General features: G+C 42.0%; 1 protein-coding gene across 2 annotated transcripts in view; it reads left to right on the forward strand.

The window, feature by feature from the left end:
- LOC131300597 (uncharacterized) overlaps positions 1–26,007 on the forward strand; it is a 43,541-nt gene extending 17,534 nt beyond the window's left edge. The window contains exon 4 of one of the 2 annotated variants that reach the window (XM_058326518.1): positions 25,922–26,007. In XM_058326518.1, the coding sequence (XP_058182501.1) occupies positions 25,922–25,943 (22 nt within the window). In that variant the 3' untranslated portion in view covers positions 25,944–26,007. The remainder of the gene's footprint in view (positions 1–25,921) is intronic. The other variant, XM_058326517.1, reaches the window with a different exon arrangement.
- Positions 26,008–26,632: the final 625 nt, after the last annotated feature.

Genomic DNA, 26,632 nt, shown 5'->3' on the forward strand with positions numbered 1-26,632 from the left:
AGCCCAAGTCATGATATCATGAAAAGAAAAGCATATATTGTAACACTAGCCCATGTTTTTTCTCCAAAAAATGATTGTACTTTGTAGGGAGGTATTCCCGAGCAGATACATTTAGTTGCGAACACGTGATATTTAGGAGCACGTGGTAAGTACGACAGGACTTATCGCCGGGCAGTATGGTGAACAGCGATATGGACCAATGATATGGGAAGTCATTGATCCATGCAGTCTGTTCGGCTAATTAAAGGCCAATGACATGAGAAGTCAGTGGTGTAAACTAAACTGTTCGGCAGATAGAGACATTCTGATTACGTTTGGACCAAGTTACATGTGAAGTATCTGGTCCATGAAGTTTGTTCGGCAACGAGATGGCCGAACAAAAGAAAGAACTTCAGTCAAGTATTGGAGCATAGGGAACATTCTGGAAGAATCCAGAAACAGTGGTATTCCGTTAAGGAATAAGATCCCGAGAATATAGGGTCTGAGAAAGATACCCAATGAGAATGGGATGTTCGGCCAGTAATGGAAAAGAATCCTAAAAGGACTCTTTTCTAATAAACTGATAAAGGAAACGAGAATCCTTGATGTATTGGGTTTCCTATACGAGTTGGGAATCCTATGGAAACAGGGATGCTTGGGCAACAAGCATACGAAAATCTATAAATAAGAGATAAACCTAGAAATAAAAGGTACACAATACACTGCATTCTTATTGCTTTCCTACTGATAATTAGGGTTTGACTGCTAGTACGTGATACTAACTTTGGCATCGGAGGGCCTTTGCCACGAGAGGCAAAGGTGCACTCACCCCCTGTCTATTTTGCAGATTAGGGTTCCGACGACGAATTAGGGTACCAGTGAAAAGGCACGAATAAGCCGTTGCAATCCAAGGTGATCCGAAGCATCAATTGTTTTCATCCCCCTACATACTTTTGAAGTGTTCTATGCTACATAATTTTAGTAATGTATGTACTCATTCCTTTCACGCTCCCAACATTTAGAGCTTCTATATTCGCTCACTCCCATGCTTACACTCCCGCTCTCGCTTTCGTACCCGTTTCGTGCAACTAAGAAAAAAACAGAAGCTATGGGTTCAATAGAGATCCTCTCGAAGAAAAACATTGAACATGTAGATATCTTTCCATCTAGTGTTAGCTAATTTTTTGGTTTTTTTTTATTGATATTCATACGTAGTAACATTCCTACTGTAAAAGTATTCGTAATTGCAATATAAAGGATTGCGGCCATTTATTAGGAGTAGGTTTTTCCTTGAGAACAACAAATATGCAAGCAAGGTCTACTGTTCCAATAACTAGCCTGGGACGTAGTTGGATTAGTGGTATGATCTTGCCAAAACTAGCATTGACAACTTTCTTCATCTTCTTCCTCCCACATTAAGTCTATGAGGTTCTTGAGATGACTCAAAACATAAAGTTTTATGGGAGCCTTGTGCTAATGATTGGTTGATGTAGGTTAAAAAGTGGAGCCCTCTGTTGGAATACTAGTATACTAGTATATTGTGTATAGTCTCACATTGCTTAATTACACTATGTAACAAGCTATCTCATTATATAAATAAATGATTATGTGTGAGGGTTGATTTAATACCCTACACATTTTTCCTCTCTAAACAAAATGGTATCAGAGCGTGTTCTTAACCTTAATCTTAAACCACCTTTGAAACCCTAAACCCACCATAGCCGACAGCCACCCACCACCTTCGAACCCACCCTCCAGCCCTAAATTAGTCCCGACAACCTAACCCAGCCCTCAACTAACCTAAGAAGCACGGATACGGATACGGACACGATATGATATGGATACACGGATACGTGATTTTTCCAAAAAGAAGGATACGATACGTTGAATATAAAAGTAAATAAAATATATATATTATATATATAATTTTTAATTCCTAAAATTTCATCAATGATTAAAGTTTTCCATTATACAAGTTCACCATTTCACAAGCCGAGAGATATATTTACATCTACTTATGTATAAAACTGTCTCTATATAGTTATACACACACACACACACAACGAGAGAGAGAGAGAGAGAGAGAGAGAGAGAGAGAGAGAGTTACAAGGTTGTCGAGAGAGATGAGAGACGAAAGAGAGAATATCGTCCGTGTGTTTCTAGTGTCGATTGGTAGGGGAAAAAGAAAAATACAGGTCTAACTGCAATTATTTTAACCCCATATAATTTAAGTAATAACATATTTAAACTCAGCCAGTAATGGAAAAGAATCCTAAAAGGACTCTTTTCTAATAAACTGATAAAGGAAACGAGAATCCTTGATGTACTGGGTTTCCTATACGAGTTGGGAATCCTATGAAAACAGGGATGCTTGGGCAACAAGCATACGAAAATCTATAAATAAGAGGTAAACCTAAAGGTAAAAGGTACGCAATACACTACATTCTTATTGCTTTTCTACTGATAATTAGGGTTTGATTGCTAGTACGTGATACTAACTTTGGCATCGGAGGGCCTTTGCCACGAGAGGCAAAGGTGCACTCACCCCCTGTCTATTTTGCAGATTAGGGTTCCGACGACGAATTACGGTATCGGTGAAAAGGCACGAATAAACCGTTGCAATCCAAGGTGATCCGAAGCATCAATTGTTTTCATCCCCCTACAATTGGCGCCATTTGTGGGAAGACGAGCAAATTTTCAGAAAAATAATCATGATGGAACAAGATCCAGTTACACCGTTTAGTTCGAAGGACCAGTTGGGTGAGGGAAGAGATAAATCCCCACCAGGCGCTCCGAGAAAGCCCACTGGTAGACATAACGGGGATAAATCCAGAGAAAAAGGAGATAAAACTGCTACTGGCTCCACGAGAAGGAGTAAGTCTCATCGAAGAGAAGAGTCAGTCACCCATTCAAGAAGTGTATTTAATGATAATGATGTCCTCGATAAAAAGAGAAAGGAAATCGAGGAGTACGCTCGCTTGATTAAAAAATGAGAGTACAAGATACAGGAGTTGCAGCGGGTACGAGAGCAACCAGAAGATTCTGGACTTTCTCGTAGGAATTCCCAGAAGGACGGACGGACTCTGGTAGTCCATAAGCAGACTCATTCACGGAGAAGAGCGAGCAGGAGTCCTAACAAAGGGAGATACGAAGCTTCTCCACAAAAAAGGAGAAGCAGAAGTAGAAGCCGAACACCGGTGAGAAGGGCTTCTTCACGAAAAAAGAGGAGCAGAGACCGAAGTTCCACCCCAGAAGAGGAGGAAACAAGGAAACACCATCGAGATAGGTACGAAAGACCAGATGCTGATTGGGCCAAAGCTATGGCTCACAAATCTAAGGAGATCGAGGATGGCACAGTGACTGCACGAGAAGCAGCACGCAAGGCACTAAGTAATATTGCAGCCTCCCCTTTTGCAAAAAGGCTACAAGAGGCTAGGTTGCCGAGCAGAGTGAAGCACGGTACATTCGTACTTTATGAGACAAATACGGATCCCGTGGCTCACATACAACATTATCAACAGGCTATGTTCATGCATGAAGGGGATGATGCCATCTTATGCAAAATGTTCCCCTCCAGTCTTGGCAAGGTGGCTTTAGCCTGGTTTCATAAACTAGGCCCGCGATCCATACGAGGATGGAGGCAGTTGGCTGAGGAATTCACTGCTCGGTTCCTGACGAGCAGAAAGGCCCCAAAGACCTTTGAGAGTCTATCCACCATGAAATAGGAGGAGAACGAGCAGATCAGGGAATATGCAAAGAAGTACTGGGAAACTTTCAACGAGATTGAAAGTTGCAGTGAGGAGTGTGCAATTGCCACTTTCAAGACTGGTTTGCCTGTTCGGAAAGAGCTACGTCGCTCATTGAATAAACATCCGATAGCCACACTGGCGAAATTGATGGAACGGATAGAGCAACATGCCAGAATGGAGGATGACATACTCCGTGAGGATGGCAGGACTGTTGCCGAACAGCCGAAGGTACCTGCCAAAAAAGTGGATAAGCCAGAGCGCAAAACTTATAGAGAGAGAAGGGAGTATGGGCAGGCTAAGAAAGAGCCGCACAAGGATAAGCAAGTTCTTGACCCAAAATCTTTCTTCTCTATCACTACGGTTTGGGAGGAACCAATTTATAGGATTCTTTATCGAATAAAGAATCAGCCATATTTTAAATGGCCCCCGAGTCTAGGCGGAGACAAGGATGCAAAACGTGCTACGAATCAGCACTGCAGTTACCATAAAGATTGGGGCCATATGACTGAGGATTGCGAGATGTACAAAAGACACCTTGATGATTTGGTCTCTCGGGGCTATCTCAAGGAATTTATCCAGGAGGATCCAAAGGAAAAAGGGAAAGCTATGGAACTGGGTTACGAGCAAAACCCTAAAGGAGTAATCCATATGATACATGGGTTGGCCACACCTTATACGAGAAATGAGGTTAGGCTGTTACAAAGGCAAGTTAAGCACGATCAGCATGTGATGCGACTGGGAAACAAGAGAGGGCGAGATAATGATGTGTGCAATGAGAGCATAGCATTCACTGATGATGACTTGGGAGAGGTCCAAATACCACACAACGACGCTTTGGTTGTAACCCTACGAGTTGGGGAATATGACATTGAGAGGATTCTAGTGGACTCAGGAAGTTGTACAGAGGTGATGTACTACGATGCATTTAAGAAGTTGGGATTGGCCCAAAAAGACTTAGAGCAATCTACAACACCTCTGATTGGGTTCGGTGCAGGAGCAGTCTGGCCTCTTGGAAAGGTAACACTACCTGTTCGGGCTGGATCCGTGGTGTTGAGGACTGATTTTTTAGTTGTCGATGTTCCTTCTTCCTATAACGCGATTATAGGAAGGACATGATTGCACAAGATGAGAGCAGTTTCCTCGACTTATCACCAAATGGTGAAGTTCCCAGGATCAAATGGGGTTGAAGTACTAAGAGGCAATCAGAAAGTGGCCCAACAAAGTTTGATTTCAATCATTAAAAGAGCCCCAAAGGTCCACCACGTTCATACATTAGAAGTACCAGATCAACCAACTATCGAGGATGTTGGAAGGAGTCCGGCTGAAAAGGTGGTTGAAGGCTTGGAGAAAATCCAGATCAACGAGACTAATCCGGAAAGATATTTCTTAGTAGGGGAATCATTGCCAGCAGAGGAAAAGGCTGAATCAATAAGATTCCTGAAGGAATATGTCGATGTATTTGCATGGGTACCAGAGGAAATGCCCGGAGTGGATGCAGATGTGATCTGTCACCATTTAAACATTGATCCTCAGCATAAGCCGATCATTCAGAAAAAATGGAGGGCAGCCGTGTAGCATGTGGATGCAGTGATTGAGGAGGTCGATCGTTTAATGGAAGCCAAAGCAATACGTGAAGTCTACTATCCAGAGTGGTTATCCAACACCGTTGTGGTGAAGAAAAAGAATGAGAAGTGGCGAGTATGCGTAGACTTCATAGACTTGAACAAAGCCTGTCCAAAAGATAGCTTTCCTCTTCCGAGGATTGACTAGTTGGTTGACGCAACCGCTGGTTACGAACGAATGAGTTTTCTTGATGCATATCGAGGATAATATCAGATTGCTATGTTTGGGCCTGATCAAGAGAAGACCTCATTTATCACACCACGAGGGTTGTACTGCTATAGTGTTATGCCGTTTAGGCTAAAGAATGCTGGGGCAACATACCAAAGACTTGCAACCATCATGTTCAAGAAGCTCCTTGGAAAGACTATGGAAGTCTACATATATGATATGGTGGTGAAAAGTCAAGATAAACGGGAGCATATAACTGATTTGAAAGAAGTTTTCGAAATCTTGAGGGAGTACAAACTGAAACTCAACGCTTCAAAATGTGCGTTTGGAATTGGGTCAGGAAAATTCTTGGGCCATTTGGTGACCATGAGAGGGATTGAGGCTAACCCAGATCAAATTGCGGCCCTACAAAGGCTACAAAGTCCCAAAACCACCAAAGAAGTTCAGAGGTCGACTGTAATGGCTACAGCTCTTAATAGATTCATCAGCAGGTCAAGTGACAAGTGCAGACCCTTTTTTCAATTGCTGAAAAAGAGGGAGGGATTTGAATGGGGAGCAGAGTGTGAGCAGGCCTTCCAGGACCTGAAGAAGTATCTGGCCGAACCCCCACTTTTGTCAACTCCACAGCCAGGTGAGTCTTTAATTTTGTACTTAGCTGTTTTCGAGCATGCAGTAAGTGCAGTCCTGTTGAGGGATTTGGGAATCGAACAAATCCCTATTTATTATGTTAGCAAGACATTGCTGGATGCAGAGACGAGATATCTGCCCTTAGAAAAACTTGTCCTGGCACTTAGGACAGCCACAAGGAAACTGCCACACTACTTCCAAAGCCACAAGGTTATGATTTACACAGAGTTTCCATTGAAATCACTGCTATGAAAAGTAGACTTCTCAGGAAGGATCTCGACATGGTCCGTCGAATTGAGTCAGTACGATATTGATTATCAGCCGCGCACGGCAATCAAAGGCTAAGTGTTGGCTGTTTTGTAGCAGAGTTTTCCCCTACGGTGGCTCCCCTGCCTCCTACGAGAAAGGAGCAGGCAACAGAGACAACACCCATGACGAATCAACCCTCAGCCGAACAGGATCCTATGGAATGGAAGCTGTTCGTCGATGGATCAGCATGTAATACTGGTTCTGGAATTGGGGTTGTCCTTTTTCCTCCTCAAGGAGTATTGATAGAACTATCTGTTCGGCTCGGCTTTAGTGCGTCGAACAATGTGGCGGAGTACGAGGCACTTTTAGCTGGCTTGAGAAGTGCAAAAACCCTAAAGGCAGAACGGGTTAGGGTGTATTATGATTCACAGCTTGTGGTTAATCAGCTATCCGGCGAATATGAAACCCGAAGTGAAAAGTTGGTAGCCCACGTACAGGCAGCCAAAGACCTGCTTGATACCTTCAAAAGGGTATACATTGAACAGATAAGTTCTGGACAGAATGCTCATGCAGATTCTTTAGCTTGGTTGGCTGCAGCAGTACCAACTGAGCTCAAAAGGAAGATGGCAGTAGAATATCTGAATGGGCCAAGCATTGGGAGAAGTATAGACTTGGTCTTGGACGTGAACCAAGGACCAAATTGGATGGACCCAATCATGGAGTTCTTACAAAACGAGATACTCCCTTCTGATAAAAAGGAGGCTCATAAGATAAGGATTAAATCTGCTAGGTTTTGGCTGTCCCCAGAGGGTAAGTTATACAGAAAATCTTTTACAGGCCCGTATTTGCTATGCGTGCATCCTGAGATGGTGCAGAAATTTCTTCATGAAATCCACGAGGGAACATGTGGGAGCCATGCTGGAGGCAGATCCATTGCTCACCGAGCAATTACCCAAGGCTACTAGTGGCCACACATGCAGAAAGATGCAAAGGTGTATGTGAAGATTTGTGAGAAGTGTCAAAAATTCTCACCAATGATTCGAACACCTGCCGAGGATCTGGTGCCCTTGACGAGTCCCTGGCCGTTTGCTCGATGGGGAATGGACATCGTGGGTCCACTACACAAAGCAACTGGGAATCGAAAATTCCTGCTGGTAGCTACTGACTATTTTACTAAGTGGATTGAGGCAGAACCACTGGCCAAAATCACTGAACCCATGATAGAAAGGTTTGTGTGGAAGAGCATCATCACTCGTTTCGGAGTCCCTTATTCGTTGATTACAGATAATGGATCCCAATTTCAGAAGAAATTCAAGGCTTTTTGTGTCCAGTATGGAATACAAAATTATTATTCCATCCCAGCCTACCCACAGAGTAATGGGCAGGCTGAGGCGTCAAATAAAACTATCCTTGACGGAATCAAGAAAAGGCTCGATAAAGCCAAAGGGAAATGGCCGGACGAGTTACCGTTAGTTTTGTGGGCTCACCGCACAACGCCTAGGAGGTCTACGGGAGAGACCCCCTATTCATTGGCATATGGAACAGAGGCTGTCATACCTCTGGAAGTAGGTCTGCCGACCAACAGGACCGTTTTGGTTGAAAGTGGAGGCAATGATAGGGCCCTTGAAATTGAGCTTGATCTCGCCGAGGAGAGGAGAGAAAGGGCCTTAATCCATCTGGCTTCCTACCAGGAGTAGCTAATGAAGAGCTATAATAAGCATGTTCATCCTCGAGAATTTGGTGTTGGGGACCTCGTACTACGAAAAGTGCTCGGCAACACCAAAGTGGCCAATGAAGGCAAATTGGGGGCCAATTGGGAAGGCCCTTATCGAGTAACCGAGATTGTAGGTATAGGGGCCTATAAATTGGTAGATTTGGATGGTAATCCAATTCCGAGGCCTTGGAATGTCCATAATCTACGTAAATTCTTCGTTTAGAAGCATTGAGTTCTGTTTTAGATTTGCACTACGTGATTGTGTGGGAATTACGAATAAAATTCCCTTGTTCTAATTTTATTATTTTCAGTTGCAAGGGGTATGAATAACGCCCTCTTGTGTTTTTCAGATTATGAATAAAATCACTTTTTGCAGTATAAAATATTGTGTTATTGGTATTTGTTTTCAAAATATGAACTACGGGCTTAGTTTTCCCTCATTCGTATTGGGGAGCAGGGAACGGGCACTTATAAACGTGAGCACGTGAAACTAAACAAGTATGAATACACTTGTACGTCTTTTTTAAGTACGTGACACTTAAAAGTTATAACAAGTATGAAAACACTTATATGTTTGTTCTTAAGTACGTGAAACTTAAACAAACACTTCTATGCTTGTTTTTTTTTTTTTAAGTACGTGAAACTTAAATTCAGTTCCAACAAGTACGAGAAACGTAGAACGTTTTTAAGTACGAGAAACTTAGAACGTTTTATAAAGTACGTGACACTTAACAAGTATGAAACACTTGTATGGATTTTTAAGTACGTGAAACTTAAACGTTATCAAACTCAAGTATTTTTTTAAAAAAGTACGAGATACTTAGAAATTCATGAGTACGTGAAACTTAACTGCAGTTCACAAGTACGAGATACTTAGAGCATTTGTTTCTAGGTACCTGAAAAAGTACAGGCAATGATGATTCACAAGATTTGCTACGTATTGAAAGCAAACAAACAGGATCAAAGTACGAAATACTTAAGATTAAACTAATTTGCATCCGAACAGATGCAACAACGAGGGAAGCTGAGCAAAATGCCACGAAGGGCCGAATACCTGTATCAAACGTATTGAAAGTACTAGTGCCACGCAAGGCTAATGTTTACGGTCACACAGGACCAGCCAAATTGTTTTAAGGGAATTTTTTGAGCAAAAACTTACCAAACTTTAATCCAGGTTTTGGACATCTGAAAGTGTTCTGTCTGGTTCCTCCGCTGTGGTATCACCATCAGTAGCATTCTCCTCCAAGTTTATGGGCTCAAGGGTCGAAACCCGAGCAGGAGATTGAGCAGGGTGCACGTCTGTGGGTGTGTCTTCCTCAGCATTAGCAAATTCTTCAATTTGCTGTTCAATGTCGTCCTCTGGATGTCCTGCTGGTTCCTGAATGTTCTGGGAACGGGTGCTCTGCAGATCATTGTCAACCCAGAAGGGTGAATCCTCAGCAACCCCTAATTTGGTCAGACAGGCCTCCTAGTTGGCAATCCAGATCTGGTCCTGTATAGCTAGCATCTGTTCGACGTAACTTGTTGTTGTGGCGTCAAAACCCTTCTGGTACCCTTCTTCATAAGAAGCTTTTTTGGTGCTATCAATCTCCAACAAAGCCTGGTTTAGGCTCTCCTCGGCAATCTCGAGCTTGCCCTTAGCTCCATCAAAGTCAGATTTGGCTTTATCTCTCTCTCTTTCTAAACGTGAAACTGTCCGAAGCAGCCGTGTGTTGTCATTCAGCAGTCTGATCCTTTCGGTCTCAGCTTCTTGGTACTTCTGGCCCAAAGTGACCATCTTTTGAATGAACTGGCAAAACACCGAACAGTAAGTAACGGGTATAGCAATACATGATATATAGTATACGAAATATACATAAAAACTTATATGATTAGAAGGAAAGATCAAGTCACACTACTTTAATACCACTGACGAGACCAGTGGCTACAAGATGGTCAGGTGCAGATCCAGATTCTTTCTGCATATCGACTGGAAGCAGTAACCCTTGAGCTAGGGCAAGTGCTGTTTCGGATGAACTAGCACTGTCCCCAACGTGAACGGGACGGTCTCCCCTGGTAAATGGAGGAGTCCACGTTTGGGGAAGGATTTGGGTAATTGGTGAAGTAGGATGATGAGTTTCAGTTTCTGCTCGAGAGGCAGAGCCAGTTGGGTCTTCAGACCTAGGCCGTTTGTCTCTATGAACGTCACTAGCCTCTACAATAGTGTCCACTTCACGAGGGGAAGAGGAAGACCGAGCAGAACCACCCCTGGTATGACAGGGTGGTGGGGGAGCAAGACCAGAAGAGGCTGCCCGGCCAGCACCACGCCCTCTGGATGAGACGGTAAGCAGAGAACTTAAATTTAAAGGTTGACGAGACATACTTGCTGAGTTTGGAGGAGAAGGAGAATAGCCAGAAGAGGTTGATTGGCTGGTGTCGAGATTTAATACTGGCTGTTCGGGTTGATGATGAGAAACGACCTGTCTTTGAGAGGGTCTTCGGAGTCTCAAGCGGGGTAATGGGACGCCTTCTGAAATAGGGACTTCACCCAGCTACCCGGCTACCGTCACTCCAGTGTTGGCTCTTTGACTTCTTGGTTGAGGAGCATTTGAAGTAGAGGCGGCACTGGTGCTGGGGTGGGCAAGCCTCCTGTCAATGACACCTCTGTACGCAGGATCGTATCCCAGCAATATGTCAGCGTCACGACCCCGACCTGCTGTTCGGGTACCAGGTTCGCCTGTATATTTCAGGATCTTGTTGATGTCCTCTGTTCGGACGTAGCTAGGCTCTCGTCTAGGACACTTGTTCGCGTTTTCAGCTGCAAGATAAACATCAAAAAACCAAACTGAGAAAACTTATACAAAAAGCTACGATGAGGCAGGTAGTGAGAATAAAATTGCAAAGATCAAAAAAATTAGGAGCATACGTGGGTATTCCCATATGTGGGGGCAGTGGAGGCCCACCACCTGACCATCCTCTCCTAGTGCATGGCTCAAAGGCTCTAGTGACGTAAAGAAAATCAATCTCATGATCCCGAGCAGAGTCTGGCAGGTTTAGCACGAGATGCTTTTCTGCCCTTCTAACTTTGAAATAGTAGGTATTGTATTCAGGGTTTAGTACAATGCTGTACCACCACTGAATATCCCAAATTCCTAACTGGGTCCCCAGAATCCTATTCAAAGCAACTACTCCCATTATCACCCTAAAAACATTTGTTGATACTTGCATAGGAGTGAGACGGTACCAGTTTAGGATCTGATGAAGCAATGGATGAAGAGGAAATCGGACTCCACCTTCTACAATGGCCACAATAGGGATACACATTCTATCCCATGAGCCACCATCCCTATCCGCTCCTAGAGGGGCGAGTTCGAGTCCTACGTTATCAGGAATGTCATATTCTATTCTAAATGCCGCCATGGCAGTAGGGGTATCGCAGAGCTTCCTAAATTTGCTGGGTTTGGGATCTTGTTCATCCGCCATGGATATATTCAAAGAAAAACGTAAAACTGGAAATGGGTACGACTGAAACCCTAGAAACGACCCACAAATCTGAGAATAACGATCTCAGATGGAAACTAATGGAATGAGGGAGAAATCTTAGTACGAAACCTAAGCAGAAGAAATAGAGATCTTACGAGTTTAAATGAAAAGATTCCTGTGACACGAGCAAGTTGCAGGTGGCGGCTATGGCGGAAGAAATGGAGTTTTTTCGCCTGACTTTTGAAGAAGACAAGGCTCTGAGTTTTGAATAAAAAACAAATGGAAGTCCCTTTTAGGGATTTAAATGAAACAAACGGAGATGAAGCGTCTCCTCTTACGCCGTTACAAGTTAAAGTAACGGAAAGCAAGCACCGTTCTGACGCCGTTCCATAGAATGTCAGTTCGAAATTAATGGTGGGCATACGAAACGTGCCACGTGGAGTCATTGCCTCGAGATGGTACGAAGGCGAAGGCACCAAAATATCAAATGAATATTAGAGCAATAACTGCACGGGATCAGAAGAGTCTGGTCTAAATAAAATTTTGTTTCTAAGCTTCATATATTGCCCCTGAATAGTGGTAAATAAATGAAGCTGGAGAGCAATTGTAGGGAGATATTCCCGAGCAGATACATTTAGTTGCCGAACACGTGATCTTTGGGAGCACATGGTAAGTACCACAGGACTTATCGCCGGGCAATATGGTGAACAGCGATATGGACCAATGATATGGGAAGTCATTGATCCATGCAGTCTGTTCGGCTAATTAAAGACCAATGACATGAGAAGTCAGTGGTGTAAACTAAACTGTTCGGCAGATAGAGACATTCTGATTACGTTTGGACCAAGTTACATGTGAAGTATCTGGTCCACGAAGTTTGTTCGGCAACGAGATGGCCGAACAAAAGAAAGAACTTCAGTCAAGTATTGGAGCATAGGGAACATTCTGGAAGAATCCAGAAACAATGGTATTCTGTTAAGGAATGAGATCCCGAGAATATAGGGTCTGAGAAAGATACCCAATGAGAATGGGATGTTCGGCCGGCAATGGAAAAGAATCCTAAAAGGACTCTTTTCTAATTAACTGATAAAGGAAACGAGAATCCTTGATGTACTGGGTTTCCTATACGAGTTGGGAATCCTATGGAAACAGGGATGCTTGGGCAACAAGCATACGAAAATCTATAAATAAGAGGTAAACATAGAGGTAAAAGGTACGCAATACACTGCATTCTTATTGCTTTCCTACTGATAATTAGGGTTTGACTGCTAGTACGTGATACTAACTTTGGCATCGGAGGGCCTTTGCCACGAGAGGCAAAGGTGCACTCACCCCTTGTCTATTTTGCAGATTAGGGTTCCGACGACGAATTAGGGTACCAGTGAAAAGGCACGAATAAGCCGTTGCAATCCAAGGTGATCCGAAGCATCAATTGTTTTCATCCCCTTACATACTTTTGAAGTGTTCTATGCTACATAATTTTAGTAATGTATGTACTCATTCCTTTCACGCTCCCAACATTTAGAGTTTCTATATTCGCTCACTCCCACGCTTACACTCCCGCTCTCGCTTTCGTACCCGTTTCGTGCAACTAAGAAAAAAACAGAAGCTATGGGTTCAATAGAGATCCTCTCGAAGAAAAACATTGAACATGTAGAAATCTTTCCATCTAGTGTTAGCTAATTTTTTGGTTTTTTTTATTGATATTCATACGTAGTTACATTCCTACTGTAAAAGTATTCGTAATTGCAATATAAAGGATTGCGGCCATTTATTAGGAGTAGGTTTTTCCTTGAGAACAACAAATATGCAAGCAAGGTCTACTGTTCCAATAACTAGCCTGGGACGTAGTTGGATTAGCGGTATGATCTTGCCAAAACTAGCATTGACAACTTTCTTCATCTTCTTCCTCCCACATTAAGTCTATGAGGTTCTTGAGATGACTCAAAACATAAAGTTTTATGGGAGCCTTGTGCTAATGATTGGTTGATGTAGGTTAAAAAGTGGAGCCCTCTGTTGGAATACTAGTATACTAGTATATTGTGTATAGTCTCACATTGCTTAATTACACTGTGTAACAAGCTATCTCATTGTATAAATAAATGATTATGTGTGAGGGTTAATTTAATACCCTACACATTTTTCCTCTCTAAACAAAATGGTATCAGAGCGGGTTCTTAACCTTAATCTTAAACCACCCTTGAAACCCTAAACCCACCATAGCCGACAGCCACCCACCACCTTCGAACCCACCCTCCAGCCCTAAATCAGTCCCGACAACCTAACCCAGCCCTTAACTAGCCTAAGAAGCACAGATATGGATACGGACACGATATGATATGGATACACGGATACGTGATTTTTCCAAAAAGAAGGATACGATACGTTGAATATAAAAGTAAATAAAATATATATATTATATATATAATTTTTAATTCCTAAAATTTCATCAATGATTAAAGTTTTCCATTATACAAGTTCACCATTTCACATGCCGAGAGATATATTTACATCTACTTATGTATATAACTGTCTCTATATAGTTATACACACACACAACGAGAGAGAGAGAGAGAGAGAGAGAGAGAGAGAGAGAGAGAGTTACAAGGTTGTCGAGAGAGATGAGAGACGAAAGAGAGAATATCGTCCGTGTGTTTCTAGTGTCGATTGGCAGGGGAAAAAGAAAAAATACAGGTCTAACTGCAATTATTTTAACCCCATATAATTTAAGTAATAACATATTTACACTCGTGCATTCCAAAACATATCCGAGCGTATCCGAAACGTATCGGGATACCAAAATATAATTCTAAAAGCAGGATACTTTAAAAAACATATCGAATACGTATCCGGAAAGTATCTGAGAGTATCGGTATCCGATACGGATACAATACGTGATACGGAGGCCAAAATAGAGTATCCGTGCTTCATAGCAACCAGCCCCGACGACCCTACCCCCGCCCTCGTCGCCACACCCACACATCGACGATCACCGGCAACCCCTCCTCCGTTTCTTTCGGCCTCCAACGAGCCACCCACCATCCTCGCCAACCACTGCCGTACACTCGCCGACCACCGCCGTCCACTTGCTGGCCTCCGGAGACCTTTCGGACCTAACCCAATCTCTGGCGACCCTCGCCGGCTCTCATTCTTCCTCCGGCAACCCTCACCGACCCTCACCTGCCTTTGGCAATGCTCCGACGACTCTTCTAGTTGCTGCTTCTGCCGTTTGCTTTTGAAAATATGGTATGAGTTTGCCATTGGTATTCTGATGTCTTCTTGTTTGTGGATTATTCGGCTACCTTGCTTTATGTCTGGCTGTTTTGGACCCCTGGTCTATTATTGGTCTTGTTATTTTACTGAACTTGTTCACTGGTAATCGTGGGTTGTTGATGTTCATGGTTACCTCTATGTTATTGGCCTAGTTTATTGTTGTTTGCTCTACCTTTTGGCTACTTGGTATATTTGCAATGTGCTCGGGCACCGCATCTGTTTCTAGTTCTGCATCTACAGGTAGTATTGTTAGTCATTCTTCTTAGTCTCGTGAGAGATTGTCCTTTACCTTCACCTTGTTGAATGGTCAAAATTATGCTGTTTGGGCTAAGGTTGTTGAGGTCTTTTTTTTGGGGGAGTCAGAATATCATTACCTTACTGATGATCCTCCAGCGGCGATTGCTGCACCATATGGTGCTTGGGTTCCTGCGAATGCTAAGATTTGGGTTGAGCTATGGAATAGTATGGAGGAAAATATCAAGAATACTCTGGTTTTCTTACCTACAGCGAAAAAGGTGTGGATGAAGGTTAAGGAGATGTTTTATAGGGCTGATAATCTCCGTCGGACTTATGCTCTTCATCAACAATTCTTTTCTCTTGAACTTGGCAACTTATCCTTAGAGGAGTATTATGCCAAGTTATGCGGTGTTTGTGAGGAGCTCAACACTTGTGAGCCCATTTATTCAGATATTCAGGTTATGGAGAGCTAGCGTGAGCACTTGCAGGTGGCTGAATTTCTATTTGGGTTACCTTCGCCAGCCTATGATTCTATCCGGTTTAATCTCTTGGGTGATAAAGATTTACCTTCTCTCAGTGAGGTGTTCAGTCGCGTCCACCAGGCATCTGTTTCTGACACCAGTGCTATTGATTTGACCCCTGTTGCCCGCTCGGCTTTGGTTACCACGATCTCTCGTGGTGGTGCTTCTTCTTGTGGTTTTGATCGTGGTGGTCGAGAGATAGGGGGAGGCAATCGTGGTACTTTTGGCCATGGAATTGGTCATGATTTTGGTAACAGTGGTTCAGTGTCATCTGTTGGTGGTCATGATTCTAGTAGTAGTGGTCGTGGTCGTGGGCCTCGTCACTGCACATATTGCCATCATAGTTATCGAAATCGTACGATTCCCAATTCGAATCGTACGATTCGGTTCGATTCAGGTATAAAACGATTCAAATCGATTATATGAATCGCAAATAGGTAAAAATCGAAGTGAGAATCGCAGAATCATTTTTTGAATCGATGAATCATGAGGTGAATGGTGAGAATCGTACGATTCACCTCATTTTCAAATTAGTGGGTTTTCCGACGGGTTGGGTTGGGTTTTTACACGTAAATCACAAAATACCTTAAATTTCTGGGAGGCGAGGGGTCGAAATTTCTTGTCTGGCCCGGAGAGAACCTTAACATTGAAGAACACGAAGATCAGAGCCCTCGTAGAGAAGCTTCGAGCTCCTTCGAAGTTTTCGACGTCGACATGGCTGTCTGAATTGCACCTCGTTCCAGTCGGTGAGGGTACTAACTTTTACTGGAGTGTATATTAGTTTATTTATATTACTAGTTAGTGGTGTGTATATTATATATTATATTAGTTAGTGGAGTGTATATTATATATTATGTACACTAGTTAGTGGTGTACAATTGTGCATATTATATATTATATTTGTTAGTGGTGTGTATATATCACCAGGAAGTGGGGTGTACATTTTTTTTTATCAGAAAAGTGGGGTGTACATTAGTATATAAAAGTCCGTTAAAAACAAAAAAACAGAGTATAATAAACTTCAACTAGTGTCACTAGATCATCTATTTATCTTATGAAACAATACTATTAATTATTCAAACTTTAAATCTACATTTTTTTTGCATTTTCAAGATTTTGACCGAATCGGAATGATTCAAGATTCGAATCGATTCACGATTCGCAAATGGGCCTTTTCGATTCTCGATTTGACAACTGTGATTGCCATGGTACTAATCATACTGTTGAGTACTGTTGGATCCTTCATGGCTGCCCATCTGCTCATCAGGTTTCAGTTTTTGAGGATGATGGATCCATGTTGTCTAGCTCTGTCACCAGCTCTGCCCCACGTGTTGTTACTTTTCCGGAGGATGAGTATCATCTCCTGATTTCCCAGCCTACGCCTCACGTGCCATCCTCCTCCACTGCTACGTTCGGTCAGAAAGGCTCCACATTTGCTGGCCTGGCCTCTAATAATCCATGGGTTATCGATTCTGGTGCTACCGATCATATGACGAGTCACACCATCCACCTCTCTGGTTCTCGCCCTCTTGCGAAACCTTCTCGTGTCACCTTGGCCGATGGTTTCTCTTCTGATATTGCTGATTTAGGTTTTGTTATTTTACATTTTTCCCTTACCTTAGACTCTGTTTTACATGTCCCTCGTTTTCCCCATAGTCTTATGTCTGTTAGTAAACTTACTCAATCCTTAAATTGTTCAGTCACATTCTTTCCTGGTTATTGTGTTTTTCAGGATCTTCAGACGGGGAAGAAGATTGGTGGCAATGTTGAGCGTGGTGGTCTGTACTATTTTGACATTGGCAAGCCTCCTACCTCTGTTGCTCTTCAGACTTCCGTATCTCCATATGAGCATCACTGTTGTCTTGGTCATCCCTCTCTTCAGAATCTCAAACAGCTAGTTCCGTCGTGTTGTAGTCTTGCTTCTTTACCATGTGAGGTCTGTGAGTTCGGTAAACATCGCCGTGTTTCCTTTCCTCCTAGAGTAGAGAGTCGAGTGTCTCGTCCTTTTCATTTAGTTCATTTAGATATTTGGGGTCTTGTGCATGTTCCATCACGTGGTGGTTTTCATTATTTCGTTATTTTTGTGGATGACTACTCTAGGCTTACTTATGTTTATCTCATGAAACACCGGTTAGACTTGATCTCCATTTTTAAATCTTTTTTTATGGAAATAAAGACTCAGCTTGATGTTTCTCTTCGTATATTTTGTTTTGATAATGCTGGTGAATACTTCTATAATGTTTTGTCTACTTTTTTCGATGAGCATGGTATTCTTCATCAATCTTCGTGTTTTCGCACTCCACAACAAAATGGGATTGTCAAACGCAAGATACGCCATTTGACAGAGGTTGCCCGAGCCCTTTTACTCCAAATGTCGGTACCCAAATCCTTTTGAGGTGACGTTGTTCTTATTGCCGGATATCTCGTGAATAGTATGCCCTCTCGAGCTCTTGGGGGCCAAATTCCCTATTGTATTTTGCACCCTGATAGTCCTTTATATTCTTTACCTCTTAAAATTTTCGGGTGCACGTGTTATGTTCATGCCCTTTATCTCAGCCGCGATAAGCTTGATCCACGCTCTATCAAGTGTGTGTTCCTGGGGTACTCTCGGACTCAAAAAGGTTATAAGTGTTATTCTCCCACTCTGCATCGCGAGTTTTTCTGTGCTGATGTTACGTTTAATGACTCGTTACCCTATTTTCCGACTTCCTCCCATGGGGATCAGTCTAAGTATATGCATATTTTGGTTCCTTCCGAGCAACCCCCATTGTAGGTATATGTTTGTCGTGCCAAGGCTGCACCAGAACGACCTCCGCCCGCCGCTGAACCTTCTCCTCCGTTGTGAGATCTGGTTCAGTCTCCTTCGGCCCCCCCTTCTCCACCTTCTCCTCCCATTGCTCTTCGTAAAGGTATTCGCACTTGTACTACCTCTCATCCTATTGCTAAATTTGTATCTTATGATCACTTATCCCCCTCCCTTCGTGCTTTTACTGGCTCTGTTTCCTTTGTCTTTGTTCCTAAAACTGTTCAGGAGGCCTTGTCTATTTCTGAGTGGCGGACAGCTATGGATGAGGAGATCTCGACACTACATGATAATGGGACTTGAGAGTTGGTTCCTCTACCCTTTGGAAAGTCAACTGTGGGGTGCCGCTGGGTGTTTAACTGTGAAATATCATCCTGATGAGTCTGTTGAGCGTTACAAAGCTCGCCTTGTTGCTAAAGGCTACACCCAGACTTATGGTGTTGACTATGCTGAGACATTTTCCCCGGTTGCGAAGCTTGGTTTTGTTCGGCTCTTTATTTCTCTTGCGGCCAATCTTGGTTGGCACTTATTCCAAGTGGATGTCAAGAATGCCTTCTTGCATATATGGAGCAACCACCAGGGTTTGTTGCTCAGGGGGAGCGTTCTCAGGTATGTCGCCTTCGTAAAGCTCTTTATGGGCATAAACAATCTCCCAGGGCCTGGTTTGGCAAGTTCAGTGATGCAGTTTTGAAATTTGGTATGAGTCGATGTTAGTCTGATCATTCTATTTTCTCTCTCACATCTGATCGAGGAAAAGTATTATTGATTGTGTATGTCGATGATATTATTATTACGGGTGACGACCAGAAAGGTATTGATGAGTTGAAGGCATTTCTGCAGAGCTAATTTCATACTAAAGACTTGGGTAGATTGCGATACTTTTTGGGTATCGAGGTGGCACGATCTAAAGATGGCATTAGTTTATCGCATAGAAAATATGTGGTGGATATCTTAGATGAGACTGGTTTGTTGGGGGTGAAACCTGTTGATACCCCTATGGATCCTAATGTCAAACTATGCATTGATCAAGGGAAGGCACTGTTGTCTAGTCCTGATCAATATTGTCGTTTGGTTGGTAAACTGAACTATCTCACTATTACACGTCCTGATATTTCATTTGCAGTGAGTATTGTGAGTTAGTTTATGTCTACTCCTCGTCTGCCACATTGGGAGGCCATTCTTAGAATTGTAAAGTATCTCTCAAGTCTCATCCTGGGTGTGGTCTATTTCATAGAGCTAATGGTCACTTGTGTATTGAGGCCTTCACTATTTCTGATTGGGCGGGATGCCCATCTGACAAAAGGTCAACCACAAGATATCGTGTTTTTCTTGGTGGCAATCTTGTTAATTGGAAGAGTAAGAAACTGACTGTGGTTGCACGGTCTAGTGCAGAGGCAGAATATAGAGCCATGGCTCACACCACATGTGAGATTGTGTGGGTGCAATCTTTTCTTGAGGAGATAGGATTCAATGTGCAATTGCCTATGAATCTGTATTGTGATAACCAAGCGGTAATTCACATTGCATCCAACCCCGTATTTCATGAGCGGACTAAGCATATCGAGGTTGATTGTCATCTGGTGCGAGAGAAGTTGATAGATGGTGTCATAGCAACTCCCTTTGTGTCTACAAGTGCTCAATTGGCTGACATATTCACCAAGTCATTATTTAAGCCCCGGTTGGAGATGTTATGTGACAAGCTAGGTTTGTGTCATATCTATTTCCCAGCTTGAGGGGGAGTGTTGGAATACTAGTATATTGTGTTTAGTCCCACATTGCTTAATTACACTGTGTAACAAGCTATCTCATTATATAAATAAATGATTATGTGTGAGGGTTGATTTAATACCCAACACACTTTTCCTCTCTAAACAACACCCTCCTTAGTCTTTCTCTCATTTTCGCTTCCTTCTTTGATAAATTGCAACTGCTTTCAAATGCAATATTTTGTTTTCGCAGATTTGCTTCCCATATTCCTCTTCTACTGCTGGAATAGTTTTGCTTTGTAAAAATTCTTAAAATCTTGCTATCACAACTTTTCTAAAGAATTTCCCTATGCTCTAATTATTTTCAATCCTTACTTTCCTTATTTCTTTGTTCTGCAGTTGACATTTATATATGTTCTACTCAAATTTGTGAATTTCTCATTAGCTTGATTTTTGAAAGGCGATTTGCATGTTCTATGTTGTTGCCTTTCTATTTTCATTGATCCGTGTTTCAAATTGGTAATCGTAGGAGAGTAGTGAACTTGCCATATCGGAAGTGTAGTTGTGGAAAATGTAACACTACGAAAGACAATTGAAACTTTGAAGAGCCCTGAGTACAATTAAATTTCGTCAGGAGATGGTTGCTAATGTCCACGTGGGAAGTCAAAGATACATCAGTACTTTACTTTAAGTGCCTATAGTAGATAAGTGGTGCATGTGCGGACCAAGAGGCCGGTTTAGGATGCCTCCGAGGGGCTGGAGAAGGCGCAAGTATAGCAATTGGTCTCTTTTTAGCTGTAATTTTTGACTTTTGAGGGAAACTTAGGTTGAAGATTTTATTTGTATTCTTTTTTCTTTTCTTTTTTTGATTTTGCAATGGTGATTTCTTAGATTCTGTTTGTTTCATAGGTTTTTTTGGTTCCTTATTTTGTTTTGTTTAGCTTTGTTTCAATTATCTTCATTGCATAGGCAATCTCTTCCACCCGAGCCTAACCAAGTACCCAAGTTTGTTTTGGTGTGATTCATTGGGTATCAGTTTATTTTTTTGTTCGTCTATTGATTTTTATTTCTATCGATTTTTGGGTTTTTGTGTGGGATTGAGATATCTGAAATGGGAGTGGCTAATATTGTACAGTTTGGGGAGGATTGCTGAATGATTTTTATGTTGTGGTAGGTTTATAGTTATCATTGTACACTCACACTGTTTTTTTGACCTATTTTCTATTGGATGAAATTTGTTCTTTTGAATTTTCACACTTCTTGCTCAAAGTTTTAAGGAATCTTCACAAGTCTTTCACCAACCAGATCACCATCAATTCCCTCTTCCTCATCCGCCCGCATCCACTTCATTTTCTTTGAGGTATTGATTTCCATCATCATGACCAGCAAAACTTTTGTCAAGAGCTCCATCATCCTCGGCAAGATTAACATGCGCATTAGCTCTCTTTGGACACTCAGTTGACTTATGCCCGACTTCGAAGCATCGATAACACTTGATATTCGTTTGACCCTGCATACTCTACTGTGTTTGGATTCCTTTCCCATTTCCAGTGCTTGTTTGCTGATTTAGGCATGTTGGAGCTGTTGTTCGACAACCTCAAATAGAGTTATTTGATTGACTACTGGATGGACCACGGCAGTAATCATTTCTTGGCCTCTTTGATGTGTTACGAGCTAATTGTGCTTCAACTTTCAGTGCTAGCTGATACGCATCACTCACTTTGTAAGGTCATTGCAAGCTCACCTGGTCCTGGATGCCCGTTCGAAGACCATTTAGATACCGAGTAACCCTTTGGCTCTCTGATTCAGCCAAATTACTTCTTAAGGACAGCCTATGAAACTCTTGAGTGTACTCTTACACAGTCTTCTCCCGGTGCCTTAAGTTTTGTTCCCTCTGATATAAAGTTTGTTCATAGTCTCAAGGCAAGAATTGAGCTTTCAACTTCTCTTTCATTTTATCCCATCATCTAATTTTTCCTTTTCCTCGTATTTCTCGGTCATTTTGAAAGTGCTTCCACCACGTAGAAGCTAGACCCGTTAGTTTTGCCCTAACCAATTTCAGTTTCCTTTCAGCTGGCACTTCTTTCCAATCAAAATAGCTTTCAATGCTATCTACCAAATCCAAAAATGCTTCAGGTTCCATATTACCATCAAACTCCAAAATATTAACCTGAACACCATATTCTTAGGAATTCTGTAGAGGACATACAATGTGCTCTTCCCATCGTTTAGGTCTTTCATTGTTTTGCACAGCCCCCTCTCCTTCTACCCTTCTTTCATTAGTCGAACCACCACTTTCTTCCCCATATTGTTGGTTCAAGTCATTCTTAAGGTCCCAACCACAATCTAATCCTTGGTCGTTGTCATACCTATGATTTCGACCATTAGTTGCTTGCATAACAACCTTAGTAAGGTTCTAAATTTGTTCCTGCAGCGCTTCAAACATTTCAATTGTAGCATATCGATCTCCACGACCCCGATTTCCTGTACCACCTCTTGCAGCCATGTTTATAGCAACCAAGCTACGCAAAACACAACTAATGAGCAATCCCAAGGAAGGAACTTGCTCTGATACCAATTTGATGCAAATGAGTATACAAAAGATATGTAGGTAAGTAACACCAGTAGAATCAACCCATAAACCCAAAAGTGTTTAGAACTAGGGATCAGAACATAAGACTATAACAACATATATAGCTGCTAGAAGAAGATAGGAAGAGCTAGGACCAAGAAACATTGTCTTCTAGTGAAAGTACAGCAGATAGGAACAAGTTTTTACCCACCAAAGTGTGCTCCTACTTCATATCCAAGAGTAGTACCTAAATCTGAACACTATTCAGGTCTGAAAGGAACATAAAACAGCTTTAGCTAGCCTCTTCACGCATATAGCAGCGACGGAGGGAATGGTAGGTGCTGCGGGATCGAATCCTCAAGACCCAAGCCTCCAATTCTTCAAAACCCTAGCTGGTTGGAGCTCTCAGCTCTATGTTATTTTCTTTCAGCCAAAAAAGGTCCCTTAGTACTGTAGGCTACCCCCTTTTTTTATAGAAAGTCAAGAGGCTTCTCTAAGAAGCCAAGCAAAATTTGCAGATTAACCCCACATAAGACAAAGTATACTTCTCACTCCCCAAAATATTGCATTTGTTTCAAAAACACCCCAAAGCTCCCAAAAACTCATAAAAGGACCAGCTAAACTCAAAAAGGATTTCGGTCACAGAAATGACATAAACGCCCTTCACTAAAGAACCTTAACTAATACCCATTTGGTCGTCATTTGGGCGTCTTTGATTTTCCAGCGGGTTCATCTCCTTAGGGAACCGGTTTATGCTTAATGGCAAGGGATCCTCAAGGCCTTTGGTTAGCTGCCCTTCTATTCGGCCATGTCGGCCTTGTCTCCTTTCAATGACCATCGTCGTTTGGTGGAGGGCGCGACCATGCATCGCCGTTTCGGCTTTGGTGGTTGCTGATGGAGTGGGGTGGGGTCGTTTGGTTGTCAAATGGTGGCGTGGTTTTGCGATTTTGGCCGGATCTGGTCTAGGTTTTGTTTCCAGAGGTTATTGATGTGGCAACGACAGTGGTGGGTCTGGGGTGGAGATTGCTGTCGATTTGGTTTTTGGGGTTTTTTTTTTTTTTGTTTCTCTGTTTTTATTTTCAAGTATCGAAGGTTTGTAGGTGTTTGGGATCAAGAGGTTTACAGGTGTTTTGGGGTTATCTAAGGTGTTGTTTGATGGTGGTTTAAGTGTAGCGGCGGTGTCGGATTGGCTGTAAGGAGGCTGTTTGTAGAGGAGCATGGCGGATTGGCTGTAAGGAGGCTGTTTGTAGAGGAGCATGGCAGATAGTGGTGGTATCTCAAGCGCCAGATTCATGGTTTGCGGTTCGGCAGCTTAACGGTAGGGGCACAGCGACGGCAATGGGTCGATTAACAACGGAGGGGTTTCTTTGCAGCTTTGAAGCAGCAACATGGGCTGGTTCCCCAAGTTCCGGATGCGGTGGAAAAGCGTTTTCATTGTTGGTGGTTGTTTTTTGGGTGCAATTGGCTGATAGGTCTTTTTGGGGTTTCGGCTTGGCCCATTTTTGTTGGTCTCTTGCCAACGTATGGGTCTCAAGTAATCTTAGGTTAGTAATTTTTCCTTTAGATGCCCTTGTTCTTTTAATCTTTGTATCCTTCAGAGATTAATAAAATTCTTTTGCTGAGAAAAAAAAAAAATTCTAATACCCCCACTATGTATATATTTACATGGTTTGCATCAATCTACAATTACTATTCCCTTACTTTTCCACTACGAAGCTTCAACACTTCTAGATGTCGACGTATTACAGTGTTGGAAACGCGGAGATACATATGGGACACACCACGTGGCGTGTCCATTAATTTAATTTAAATTTTTGAGGGGGACATGGGGTCATAGTGTGTCAAATTGTAAATTTTTTAAATTTTGGGGGGCCAAATTATAATTTTTTTAAAATTTTCAGGGGTCAAATTGTAATTTTTCAATAGGGTTGTATTGAATTTATGGATGTCTAGTTTTGTTTGAATGGTACTGTAACTATGGATTTTTCGTTTTGTCCACATTTTGCCATTTAAACCTGGAAAAAAATTTGAAAATAAATATAAATAAATATACACGTGGCGTGTCCCCCACCATATCCGTGTCCCCATATATTTTTTTAGAATTCTCGTGTCCCAGTGTTTGTGCATAATAGCTTTTCCATGAACTTATAGGCTATGGCCTGATTGAAATTTCCTTGTGTTAATTTTTCATTGAGTGTTTTTTTGTGGATCTATTTTTGGGATAGCTTCAACATCCAAGAACTATAATTCAAGAAGAAAATAAATATTCATGGAAGGTTTTTATTAGCGTTGAACGGATGCTAAAGATGCTCTGCGTTTTTTGGTTTACTTATTATTCTTGCTTTGTTGCTTATCTCTTACAATTGCATTGATGTTTTCTTCAGCGATTTTCAAGTTTCAAGTTTTATCTGTATTTTTTCATATTTGCAAATGGGTAATATTCCACTTTGGTTTGTTTTTTTGGTATTCTTTTTTTTGTTTTTTTGGTAATGATCTGCTTGCATTTGCCACCCTTTTATTCAGCAGCTTCATGTGCTGGGTCGGTTGACCCCATGGAGGTGATAATTACTACTATGTACTACCATAACTAATACTTCATAACAACTTGGTTTGCCAGTAATTGATACCATTAAAAAGATACATGACCCCAACACGAGGTAGTATCACTGAATCATTTTTTCTCGTTTTAAATTTAATGAATTTCTTATTCTATATGTCAGTAGGCAATTTGCAGGAATATGCAAATATTTTTGATTATCAGTGCATTGCATTAAACTTGTGATTCAAAACCAATAAACTTTTTTCGGAAAGGGTTCTTTAAATTTTTAGTTTGTACTATGCTTTTTTCCTTGCTAGCAATTTGTAGTTTGTTTAAAATAGATCGATGGTTAGTTATTTAAGGAGTGTAAAAGTTCATGTTTTTTGGTATTGAGTTTGTGAATGAACCCATGGACACTAATTCTTGGAGTCACCTATGGGCATAACAAGGGCTATTTCGGAAGCAATAGCACAAAACTAAAATCAGTGCGGGTTGAACTTAGAATTGATCTCTTCTTTTAGACAACTTGCTCTTGCTTCTTCTTCATTTTTTTGTATTCTCCTTTTAAAAGGTCTCGCACAATTATTTTCACTCTTCTCTTTGGTTACTCACATGTTCTTATTACTTGCTTTTTTTCCTAATGTAACATCCTCACTTAATGTTGGTTTAAATAACTAAACTTCATTCTTTTTGGTGGAGGTATCAGGAATATCTTATGTGATGCCGCATATTTAAACCCAATCTTTGCAAAGATATGGTGTGGTTAGTGCCTTTACGAATACAGGTTGCACAACCTTCTTGCTACGATGACATCTCCAACGATAATGTTCTCTCTTCTATGTGCTCTTCTTTCTACTCTTGTCATTCCTGATCCACCTCTTCTGCGCCCTACGCGTGCCATGGCCACCATGATCGCCTTACGTACAACCCTTCATCTTGTATACTGTTCAATTCCTATGCCACTTGAACCCATAGGTAGCTAGTTCTCCCCGAAATGTGTTGAGATGCAACAGTTGACTAGACATCTAGGGGTAAAGCATTGTTTCGGTGTGGGCCGCGAGAGTGGTACCAAATTGAGGCAAACTTTGAGTACTAGATATAACCTCAAAATACCAAGGGGGGCAAGGTCGGCTAGTGAGACTATGGGGGATAAGCTTCATTGTCGTGAAGGAAACAACCCAAATCACTAGCTAAGCCCCTAAATGACCACTCGGTGATAAAGGAGGTAGGGGTGCAGAGACAGCCATGAGGTGTGCCTAGAAGCAGCCACCCTTGAAAGAGTGCGTAATAGCTCACTAATAGAGCGCTCTTGCACCGAAGATGAATGGGGCTAAGTGATCTGCCAAAGTTGTGGGATGTAAAAATACATCGGTAGGGAAGGAGGGCAGAGCTTTCGATTTTTTCATAGTC

The sequence above is a fragment of the Rhododendron vialii genome, chromosome 9a, assembly GCF_030253575.1.
Source record: "Rhododendron vialii isolate Sample 1 chromosome 9a, ASM3025357v1".
NCBI classification, from domain to species: Eukaryota; Viridiplantae; Streptophyta; class Magnoliopsida; order Ericales; family Ericaceae; genus Rhododendron; species Rhododendron vialii.